Below are 12,715 nucleotides of genomic sequence, written 5' to 3'. Positions count from 1 at the left end.
CCATACACTATGACAAAATGAGATTTATACCCAGGAAGACAGGGCTGGTTCAATATTAGGAAAACTATCAACATAACTGACCACCATTAATAACAAAACCAACATAAATTATATCAAGAAATCCAGAAAAAAGTTCCCATCACTCAACTGAATCTGCTTTTTTTTTTTTTTCAAAGTTATCAGTGACTTCTTAATTGCTAAATCTTGCATACTTTTCTTATATTTTTTCTGCTCTGTGTTTTCAGGACACTTTTGGTTCCTTGTCTACCAATATGACTGCTATTTCCCAGTGTTTTCTTGTAATCATCTATATCATTCCTTGCAACTGTCAGTATTCCCAAATGATCTGTTCAAGGCTTTCTTCTTTTTTTACTTTCTCTTTTAGCTATCTTCATAAGCCTCATAAGCTTAGTTATCATCTGTATTTTAAGGGTGCCTACATCTATGTATTGTCTTGTTCTCTTACCTAAGTTTTAGTCTCCATGTCACAGTCCTTTTTGTAAATTTCCAAATCAGTGTTCCATAGACATTTCAAACCCAACAGATCCAAAACAAAACTCATTAACATTGCCTTCTCATATACCCTTTTCCAAATTCTAATATTTCCATCAAGATTACCCTTCTAGCTACCAAAGTTCACAATCTCTTACTTATCTTATATATCTAGTCAATTGCCAAATCTTGCCATCTCTCTATTCATCTTACTTTAGACTCAATCTCTTTCACTACTGAATTGTCATAGCCTCTCAAATGGTCTCTGACTCAAGTCTCTCCCCATTCCAATCCATCTTCCATTTGATTGCCAAAGTGAATTTCCCAAAGTGAAAGTCAGACTCAGGTTGCTTGCCTTCTCAACAGATTACAGTCACTCCCTTTTACCTTTTAGAAACAAACAGAAACTCCTCAGGTTGACATTTAAAACCCTTAGCAACTTTATCCCAAGCTTACTTTTCTAAACTTTTTATATATAATTATCTTCACATACTCTATTGTCCAACCTAACTGGCTTTCTTAATGCTATTTTTATGTTCTGTCTCTGTTCCTTTTCCTGGCTGCCTCCCCTAGTTAGAATGCACTGCTTCTTCTTAGAATCCTTTATTGTCTGTGCTATCTTTTACACAAATACCTTTAGAGGTCTCAACTACTAGTGCCCTCCTCCCCCAAATTGTTATCAGATCAGAGATTTAGAGTGAGAAGAGAGCCCCTGGAAAATATGTCTTGTCTAGGCCTTTTATCTTACAGATGAGGAAATAGGCCCAGAGAGACCTGTCCAAAATAACCCATACTAAACAGCAAAACCAGGATTGAATTTTGGCCCACTAATAGTGAGTTCAGTGTAGTCTTTCTTGCAAATAAGTATTTTGTTACACAAACACACTCACTTGCCCTAGTGAGATTGTAAATTCCTCCAGGACAGGAAATATTTCATTTTTATTTTCCATCCCTCAGTGAATGTCACAATTCCTTTCACACAGTAGGCACTTAACAAATACTAATTTATTAATTTATTGTTCACAGGTAGCTAGCATAGTGACTTCACTATAGCAGATGTGAAATGAAAGTTGATAGTTACTGAAAATGTTAGTGACTTGTCAGAATATAGTTTTTTTCCCCCCTGGCACAGAAAGATATTGAAGTGAGTTGCAAATTTGCCACCTGGATGGGGGAGAGGCAAGAGGAAACAGCCTGAATTAGGAAGAAGGGACACTGAAGGATAAATGTATTTGATTTTACAGTGTGGTTCAAAGACAGAAAACTATGGTGAAACAAATCATTATCAAGTGAGGAGACAAACCAATATGCAATAGGAGGTCCTTTAATATCCATAAGCATATTTATTATCTATATTTGAATGATGTGACAGGGTGGGCTGTAGGCCAGTCAATTCAGTATTGAGGCCTTTTTCATTATTGCTTATTTAAATAGCCTATTTAATCATTATGGAAAATGAATATGTGAAAGATCTATGATTTCATTAAAAGAGAAAACTCCTAGTACAGGAACTTTACCCAGGCAGATTGCAACTCACTTAGGACTTAATTCATATCAATTCTTATTATAAATTCTATCAAGTTGCCAGTAGTAATACAGGTTGAAGGACTTAACTCAGAGATATAAAGAATTATAGTTTTATCTTTGAGAGGAACCTGTTATCATCTATTCTTTTTTGGCCCCCTTTCCTTCAACACATTTTGAAAATGGTCTTTGCTTAAAGAGCTTCTCAGAGGGGGAATCCACTCTTTCTAGAGGCCACCCATTTACCTTTTCCACACAACTGTGCAAGTGTCAGAGGTTGGATTTGAATCCAATTCTTCCTCAGGGAAGCATTCTATCTTACCTTGCTACCTATGTTTGTTTATTGAAATTGCAAAACTATATTGAATAGTATGCTACTGGTGTGCATTTGTGTGTGGTGCCTGTGTATGCATCGAGGTGCTGCCCCAGCTCTATAGAACTGCAGGAATTCATTAAGATTTAGATAAGTAAGTTATTCTCAGAGTGATTTTGTATAGTGATCTACACTGATTTCGTACACTCATTTATAATTTCCTTGGAGCAGGCAATTAATCCTTAGTCCTCTGTGAGCATTTAGAACAGCATTATTGAGCTTAATGTAATTATTCATGTAAATGATGATTAATGATGATAACAATAAGAGAAACATCCTAGCACATATTAGTTGGCTCACTCACTTGATGACTATTCATTTCACCACATTTTCTGGTACCTAACTATTTCCTTATTGGTGAAGAAATCAATCTTCTTGTACCTATTGTTACTGTGATTACAAACAGGAGTTTGAATATAGGATTAGCCCATTTTCCACACAGTCCCCAAAATTTTAGCAGTAATTTTTCTTTTGAGCTTTTTGACATTATTTCACAACAAAGCATCTGTAGTTGTGACTAAATATCCCTTGGGAGAAGATTCTGTTTATTATCTCTCTAACTTGCTTTAAACACACACACACACACACACACACACACACACACACACACATTCTAATATTTAATTCATGGAACATTTTCAGAAACAAGGCAGGTCATCATTCCTATTTCCAAAATGGATCTTTCCTGGAACTCAGAAGTCAAAACTTGACGGAAGCAGCTGATGGAGCATGGAGTTAGTTAAAGTCATACCTGCTACTTCATTCTTATTTAACTATTAATATTGGTTGATTTACATGAACTTGAAAGATGCTTCTGCTAAAAGCCAGAGAACCCATTTACACATCATTCTATTTAAAAGACATGTTGGCCACAAAATCCTTTCTTTCTTGATGGAGCCAATTTAAACTGAGCTGACAAGTTTAAGACTACACATTGAGACAGAAAAATGTCACCATTGTTTTGGTAGCAGATTGAATCAGGGTTCAGTGGCTATAGCTACAGCTCTTTAAATCATGAGAAGGCAGGTTATGAACTGCAAGAGACAGAGACTAACAGAGAAGGCTCCTGCTCCCCATAGCTATATGATATATATCAAATGGTTTGAGCTGGAGAAAACACTCCATGGTATTCTCCTTAATGAAATCTAATGACTTAACCTTGCCTGATTGAAATTTTTGTGTTGGCTACTGAGAAACTTAGAGAAGGAGAGAAAAATCAAAGTAAGTGGTGAAGTAGTTTCTAGAGGAAGAATTTCAATCATGTGTGGGTAAACTGAGATGATAATTAACAGACTTTTGTTAGGAATAGTGAGGATGGAGAACATTATTGTTTCTCAAGTATGAAGAGTGATCTTTCAAGGACTCAAGTAATGTTTATTAAGTGCCTGCTATATATCAGGCATTATGCTAAGCACTGAGGATAACAAAAAAAGGAACAAACTCTGACTTCATGGAGCTCACAAGGCTCTGGAGAATACCAGATGATAGGGACATAAATTTGGACTAGAAGAGACCTTACAGGCCATCTATTCCAACACTCTCATTTTATAAATGAAGAAACTGAGACAGAGAAAGGTTAAATAGCTTGTCCCCAGCCTACGATTTGAACCTAGGTCCTCTGACTTCAACTCCAGAATATGGTTCATTTTATCAAACTGCTATACAAAAGTACTTAATCTGTTTAATCACTATGAAAAAAAAGAAAAATGAGGACCTTCAAAAAACAGTTTACTTTGGTGGCTATTTGTTCTAGATGATAGAATCTGGGGTTCAAAAATTTACATCTGGGAAGGATATAAAATCACAGGATCATGGATCTGGAGCCAAAAGACTTCTAGATAATTTAGTATAACTTTTTAGTTTTACAGATGAGGGAACCAAGGCCCAGCAAACTTAGATGACTTGATCAAGATTACACAGTGATGGGAAAGACCTTAGTTCAAATCATCCTCTGATAATTGTTAACTGTGTGATCATTGGAAACTCATTTCATTTTTTTCAAAGCTTAATTTCCTTACTGGTAAAATGAAGATAGAAATGTACCAACCTCATGGGATTGGTATGAAACTCAAATGAGATAACATATATAAAGTGCTTTGCAAGTCTTGAAGTGCTATATAAATATCAGCAACTATTATTTCTTACAGAATTATAGCAAATTAGGGGAAAATGTTCTAGTAAAGAGTTTTATTTTTAGAGTAAAAAAAAAAAAGAACTGAATCATATGCCATAAAATAGTATTGAAAGTCTCCCAGTGATGTCCCAGGAGAGGAACAATGTATTTAAAATGGCACAGAGAAAGCTGAGATCTGAGAAGAGATGCGTTCTTTGTCTCATCAACTTCTAATCTGTACATGACACAAAGGAATATTCCTTTAGTCTTTGCATGGAATTGAATTTTCCTCCTCATTTACCCAGGCCTTTTTATTTTTATTTTTTAAACACAAAGAAAAAAACAGCTCCTCCTAAAATTGAGCTTTAGTGAAGTCATTGGTACTCTATTTAAATAGAATATGAATAATGTACTCTGTGACCATTGTATTTTTTAAAGAACTGAAGTGAGTAAAAATAATGTATCAGGCTGAAACCCGAACCCCCTCCCCCCAAGAAAAACCTAAGCTGATCTGCAGATTTTGAGAAATTCAGAAGGCTTCCTAAGAAAGATAATGTCCAGGAAGAAAAAGGCAAAATTGGACCACACTAAAGGGGCAAAGGGGCATCATGGATTAAGAATGGTACTCATTTACTTTGTAACCTTAGAAAAAATCCCATCCTCTCTCTGGACCTCAATTTGGACATCTGCAAAATGAAAAAAAAAAATTAGACCAAATTTCTAAGAGCCTTTGCAGTTTTCAAATTAATCTCTACTCTCACTTTGCTGGTAAGGAAACAAGTCTAGGAAGGTGAAGATGTCTAATGAGTCCCACAAGATTCCCACAAAAAGTCCCACAAGAAAAATACGAATTAGTGGAATTCAAATTTGAAGTCAAGTCTTCAGACAATAAATTCAAGTACATTTTCGACTACCCCATATTGTTTCATTTATATCTTAGATTAAGAGCTGGAACAGACCTCAAAAAACATTTAGCAAAAATCCCTTATTCTACAGAGGGGGAAATTGAGGCTGAGTGAAGGGAGTTTTTCAGGGTCACACAGTACAATTTTGCAAGTGTTGACTATTTTTATTCCATATAATCACATAGAACTGAAGAGAAAAACAACTCTTGTGTTCTGGTCTCGAGAAACTCACTGGGTGAGGAAAGTTAATGGTGTATATACGAATCTTTTTGAGATGTGCATTTCATTAAACACTTCCTTAAAAAGCTGCTAATGGAACACCAGCTTGACTTAGTTTCTAAATCAGTCACCTCTAATGTAGACTTGACACTCTAGAAAGAATGACTTCATACCTTAGACTCAGCCAGACAGTTTATACTGCCCTTTGCTTTGGCTCTTCACTTTTAAAAATCATAACGACATTTTTTTCTTGACCTCTATCTACTGTGGAGAACTGAAGGCATCTGTCAGATGCTATTACTACTTTCAGATGATGATTAAGCAATGAAGTCCTTGGAAGACATACTTAACAAGAATACATGGATGCTCTCAGATAGCAACATTGGTGCTGATTGAATACAGTGGACTTCTATTAGAGTACAGTTACATGATATTGTCATGACCTTGCTACACATTCTTGGGCTGGTCACTTATCCTTTTAAAACCTCAGTTTCCTTATCTGTTAAATGAAGAGATTGGATTAATGAATCTCTAAAATTTCTTCTATCTCCAGATCCTGAGACTGCTGATATCAAAAAAGGCATAAAATAAAGATATTTGCTTATCAAAAAATATTTGCCACTGTCATAGAAGATGTCTTACATAGAGATCCCCAAATAGATGCCAGTTTCCCTAGAAATTATAAGGTCATCCAATTGTTCCATTTTATAAATGTCTTGGGAGATCAATGCATGAATAAGAAAAATGTTTGCCAAGCATTTATTATGTGCCATGTGTTGGATTAACTGTTTGAGGAAATCAAAAATCAAAGACAATTCCTGTCCTTAAGTGGCCTACATTTTAAGGGGGAGACAACATATAGAACCAAGATAGCCAGGGAGGAGTACTTTAGCTTGGAGAGTTACAAAGATTATGAATGGGGCCAAAAGCTGACATACCCCATAAAAGAGTAATGACAGAGTTGAGATGATCATCGTCTCTGGTTCCAGACTTGGAGGGTTCCAAGAAGAGGAAAGAATACTTGTGTACTGGATTGTACAGGATATGGCTAGAGAGGAAAAGGTTATCAAAACCCTTGATAGCAAAAGTTTTCCTCAGTGAAATCGACAGAAATTCAGAGTAACTTAATAATCTACGTAAATAAAAAAGAAAAATGAAAAAAATGTCTATTACCTAACTAGAGATCAGCAAACTACGGCTCCTGGCCCTAATCCAGCTTAAGAATAGTTAACTTGTGGGCTTTACAAAAATAGATGGTAGTCCAGATATGACTCACAGGATATACTGATCCATGACTATTGATTTAAAATATCAGAACATATGTATTTTGGAAGGGTATTGCAGATAGGCATGAGCTACAGTTATAACTGAACAGAAAGAGTAGAATGGGAAGAATATATTTCATCACAATTCAATTCTCCAAAATTCATCTATGAAATACAAAGTCTTATTTTTTAAAAAACATTATTTAGTTGATGCTTATGCTTATGCCAACAAAACATCAATAAACAATTTCAATAAATCAAAATTGAGACTGATTCAAAGGGTAAGGAGATACTAACGAATGACATAAGAAAGCTGTGGTATGTTACTTAAAGTGGTCTATAGTCAAGTGTTCTAAGGCTTAAATGAGATAGATATAAAATGCTTTGTAAACTTTAAGGTACTATACAAATGTCAATTATTACTATTAATATTATTATTATAATTATGATTAGCTTATAATCTTCAGATTTCTGATCTGATGATGACTTCATTCTCTGAGCTTTTTGCTATACTGATCTTGAGCTCAAATAATGATTATAGATTAATACAAGGGTGTGCTTTGGAATATTTAACAACTGGGCTTGGAAAACATAGATACTTATATTTTTAATATATGTATATATAACACACATTATATATAATATATTACACACACTTTGAAGTTTATTATTAATACTTTCTTAAGTATAAACAATCAACAAAGATTAAATCAAGCCCTGATATGTGACACCAATTCCTGAAGCGTAAATACTCACACTGAAAATTTTACAATTGAATTACAAAAGTATCTTAAAGCTGACTAGAACCCAAATTTCCTGATTAACATTTCAGCATTCTGCTAATTATTTAGTTAAAAACCATGGATGTTATATATGAAAATGTGAATGTCTCAATAAGGCATGGCCTATTATGGTTTGACAGACAATTCTAGTCAAAGATTTCAAAATAAAAAAAAATCTTCATGTGATGAAGGACCATAAGTTTACAGATCAAGAACTGGAAATGATCCTAGGCCCTCTAATTTAACAGCTCCATTTTTACAGCTGAAGAAACTGAGGACCAGAGAGGTTAAGTGACTGTCTAAGGTCACTCAGGTAGTCGGTGTCAGAGGTGGGATCTGAACTCAGCTCCTCAGACTTGTCAGCTAGTGCTCTTTCCATCACATCCTATTACCTCCATCTGACCCAAGATAATTTGAGTAATAGATAACACAAACCCACAGGCTCAGGTATAGAGAAGAAATCATTATGGAGTCTCTTCTGCCCTATTGGCAGAAGGTTCCCTTTTGGGAGAAGGGTGTTATAATACTTCTTCGGAGAGATGGTGCTGCAGATTCTCATAAGATGCAGGGCCCAGCTTGAATCCTCACCTATTTCCTTTTCCCAAGCCATTTTCCCATGAACTTTGTTCTGCTGGCAGAGCCAAGCACTTTCTGCTTACTCTGTTTTACCTACTACTCTTTTCTTTCAGGGTTCATCCCTGCTTTAGGGGTTGAAGGCTTCCGTTAGCATATTTGGTTTTTTTTCCCTGCTAACCTACTATCTTTTGGAAGCAGAGTGTAATTATGCATGAAATAACATTGTAATGGAGAAACCCAGGGGAAACAGGGATAGAGAGCCTTACATCTGCCACCTGGATTCTCTGTATTCTATGGATTCAATACTTTGTGAAAATCAGAAGTAATGCTATTTGTTTTTCAAGTCTGCAAAATGCAGAGGAATTCTGTGGCTTATTTTATTTTTACATATATCATTGCAGAGGAAGGCCACAAGAAACTGAACAGAACCTCATTCTTTTGATTCAAGTGCATTCTGAGAATTCAAGGGCAATCTTAGCAGTACAATAAAGCTTTTTTCAAATCAAGACACTGTAGCATTCTATTTCTTTTTTCCTTACCATGAACATGGATGCCATTTGGTTGAAAGGAAGAACTGGTTACTGGCTGGTATGATTTCAAGTGAGACGCTGCTGACTGCTGAACATGGGAAGGTGGTGGTCTCTGCATAACTGAAGTGGGGGCTGGCATTCTCCGAGGGCTGATATGCTGGGGAGATGGAACAGAAGGGGCAAACCTAAGGAAGCAATCAGAAAAACAAAAATGGAAGCTACATAAGATGACTGGAGTAAAGATTTAAACAAATGCTTTTGAGGGAACTCGTTAGTTAGCTGATCAAAACTGAAGCTTAGGAAAGAGAATACCAATTCACTCAACAAAACAAACCAGTATTACTTGTTTCTCATCCATTCATTGCCTTCCCTGAACCCCTAGCTTCTTATTTCACTTACATCTTAACTATGATTATCAAACAAATCAGTAAAGGAGAGAAACAAACAAACAAACAAACTCCAGTTACATATGGATTTTTTAAAACTTTCAAACTCGATTTCAAACATTTGAAAGTTGGCGAAATTTAGGGCACATTTTGCCAGGCTTCTTTTTCTGCTAATTTTTAAATCCATTTGTATTTTAAGGGAAATTTAATCCATATGTTTCTGATTCATTTACACTTAGCTCATCAAAATTTTGTTTTGTAAGACACATGTGATGTCCAAGAAGTGTTACAGGACTTTGGTATGATGGTCTAATCCTTTTTAAACAATGCATTTCCTTTTGCCAAGAGTAAATTGACTTAAACCTCAAAAGGGTCAAGTATGGTTTGAAGTGCAGAGCCCCAGAGGCTGAAGTGGGTTCTGTGCTTGGCATAAAATACTTTCTTGGCTCAAATAGAAACAGAATAGAAAACCATTTTTTCAATTATTTATGCCAATCATACTCATTTTGTAGGATAGTTTTTAGGGGAAAGGGAGGGCAGGAATGTTTGTAATAATTCATTACCTAGTTCTTGAAGGTTCTTTTAACAACTCTGTGAGGCAGATGATATCAGTATTATATATAATGTTATTTTTTCCTAATTACATGGTAAAACAATTTTTAAACATGTATTTAAAATTTGGAATTTCAAATTATCCCTCCCCTTTTTCTTCCCTGAAATAGTAAGCAATCAGATATGGGTTATACATGTGCAACTATATAAAACATTTCCATATTAGTCATTTTGTACAAGAAGATTCAATTTTTTTTAAAAAAAGAATGAAAAAGCATGCTTCAGTCTGTATTCAAACAATATTAGTTCTTTCTCTGGAGGTGGATAATATGCTTTAATATGAGTCTTTTGGGATTATCTCGGATCATTGTATTATTGAGAATAGCTTCTTCACCATATAATTTTGCTGTTGTTGTGTATATCATTTTTCTTCGTTCTGCTCACTTTACTTTGTATCAGTTCATCTAAGTCTTTCGAGTTTTTTCTGAAAGTATCTTATCATTTCTTATAGTTCAATAATATTACAACACAAACGCATACCACAATTTGTTTAGGCATTCCCAAACTGATGGGCATCCCTTCAATTTCTAAGTCTTAGCTACCATAAAAAGGCAATAAATATTATTTCATCAATTAATGGATGAGGAAACTAAGGTTCAGAGAGGTTGTGTTTTATCTGGGATATATAAAGGAGAGTATATTTTTTGTCTTGTAATTCCTTAGTAAGAAAAATAAAAAGAGGCTTTCAGTATAGATTATATCTCTTAAATTTGAAAGAAGAGTACTTACTAGAACAGCATAATAGCAAAGAATAACCCCCAAAAATGATGCCTTAAGTTTGTAAAGTCCTTCTTTAAGAGCTTTGAGATTTATATCATTCTCCTTTGAGATTTATAACATTCTGTGAGGTAGATGTGGTTATTTATAATTCACAGAAAAATCCATTGAGGCACAGTGACTTTTGGGGATCATAGCTATTAAGTGGCAGAGGGAGTATTTGAATCAAGGTCTTCCTAATCCTAATTAAGTGCTCTATCCACTGTGATACCTAGCTGCCTATCCATGGAACTATTAGAAAGAGGTTTTCACTCCACAAGGACACTGAGCAACATAATAATCAGTTTTCAGGCATTTTGACACCAGCCAGTACTTCTGAGCACTTCGACATCAGTGGACACTCATCCTGCAGGTCCATGATAATCTGTAGCCATAACACAATCATTCCCAGCTCATGTTTAGTTTGGTTTCTGCCTGTTTGTGAACAGGCAGGTAGAGAAAGGGAATAACTATAGGCGCGTAGCCACCAGTGCTCTGGCAAAGTCATAGATAGCCCAAAAGTACTTTAGGTAGACTCTGTTTCCTCTTGATCCTTTCCAGGGGATATTTCTAATTTATCTAAAGACCTGAAGAAACCTAAATTAGTATGTCAAACTGAGGAAAGGAATCAATAATTTTTGGTAATCTGGATTTGGCTACTTCCTCCCCCCCCCACCCCCCCACTTTCTTTTCTTGATCATCCATGAAATTCAACACTTACTAAGCAACTGTTATTTGGAAAGCAGTATTCTAGTGCTTTGATCACAATGATTTTTTAAAGTGGCATAGTTGTCCTTAGGCTTACAACCTACTCAGTGGGGAGTAGGAAAGGATACAGCAAAATAAAATAAGACTAAATTAGGGAAAAGTGGGAGAAAGGAAGCAGAGAAATCAAGACAAAATACTCTAGAAAACTGAGGAGCTAGAGAACTCTAGGACCAGGAAAAGGTGAGGCATTTAAGAAATGCTAGTTGACTGACAAGAAGAGAAAGAACTTGAATTGAATCATGAAGGAAGAAGACAAACATTAGAGGGATGGTAGAAGTAAGAAAGGAATGCATTCCAGATATGGAGAAAGGAAGGTGTGGAAAATATGGATCTTTCACAATGATTACAAAGGTACAAAAGAAGGCAATATGAAACAGCAGAAGAGCCGACAGTCTAGTTTGGAACGTAGAGTTCATGAAAGGGAATAATGTTGAATAAAACTAGGAAGTAGACTGGAGTCTATTGTGTTCATATAATTATAATTCTTGGGTTTGTCTTGGTGGGTAGACCTTAAAGAATTTTATTTTGTTTACAATAATTTAAAATAGAACTTCTCTTTCTATCTCTTGCTGATGGGCTTTGTCAGTAATATATACAAATGTTCATGATTTGTGTGGGTTTATATCCTGCAACTTTGCTAAAGTTGTGAATTGTTTCAAGTAGGGTTTTGGATGATTTTCTAGCATTCTCTAAGTATATCATCATATCATCTGCAAAGCGTGATAGTTTATTTCCTCATGGTCTATTCTAATTCTTTTAACTTCTTTTTCTAATTGCTAAAGTCAACATTTTTAGTACAAAGTAGAATTATAGTAGTGATGATGGGCATCCTTGTTTCACCCCTGATCTTACTGGGAATACATCCAGCTTCTTTCTTTTTACTTACTTACTAGATTTTAGTTAGATGCTTATTATTTTAAGGAAAGCTCCCTTTATCCCTATGCTCTCTAGTGTTTTTTAGTAGAAATGTGTGTTATATTTTTTCAAAAGTTTTTTCTGCATCAATTGAGATTATCATATTTTTATTTTGTTATTGATATGGTTAATTATGTTAATTGTTTTTCTTATTTTGAACCAGCCCCGCTTGCCTGACATATATCCCACATGATTATAGTGAATTGTCCTGCTGATAAGTTGATATAATTGCTTTGCTAATATTTTATTTAAAATTTTTGTATCAATATTCATTAAGGAGATTTATCTATAGGGAGTTCAATTTCTTTTTCTAAACTGGGACTATTTAAATAATTTATTTTCTCTTCTATTAACCTGGGCAATTTATATTTTTTTATATTTACTTTTTGTAAATATTCAACCATTTTAGTTGGATTGTCAGACTTGCTGTCATAGAGTTGGGAAAGATATCTCATAATTATTTCTTTAATTTCTTTTTCTTTGATGTTAAGTTCACTTT

At 34.9% G+C, this 12,715-nt stretch overlaps 1 protein-coding gene across 1 annotated transcript in view; it reads right to left on the bottom strand.

Moving 5' to 3' along the window:
• GLIS3 (GLIS family zinc finger 3) overlaps window positions 1-12,715 on the bottom strand; it is a 597,159-nt gene that overhangs the window by 28,595 nt on the left and 555,849 nt on the right. Inside the window, exon 9 of the mRNA XM_031962195.1 lies at window positions 8,789-8,964. Coding sequence (XP_031818055.1) covers window positions 8,789-8,964 — 176 coding nt within the window. The remainder of the gene's footprint in view (window positions 1-8,788; window positions 8,965-12,715) is intronic.

The sequence above is a fragment of the Sarcophilus harrisii genome, chromosome 1, assembly GCF_902635505.1.
Source record: "Sarcophilus harrisii chromosome 1, mSarHar1.11, whole genome shotgun sequence".
Lineage (NCBI taxonomy): Eukaryota > Metazoa > Chordata > Mammalia > Dasyuromorphia > Dasyuridae > Sarcophilus > Sarcophilus harrisii.
This window is presented reverse-complemented; position numbering and strand designations above follow the sequence as displayed.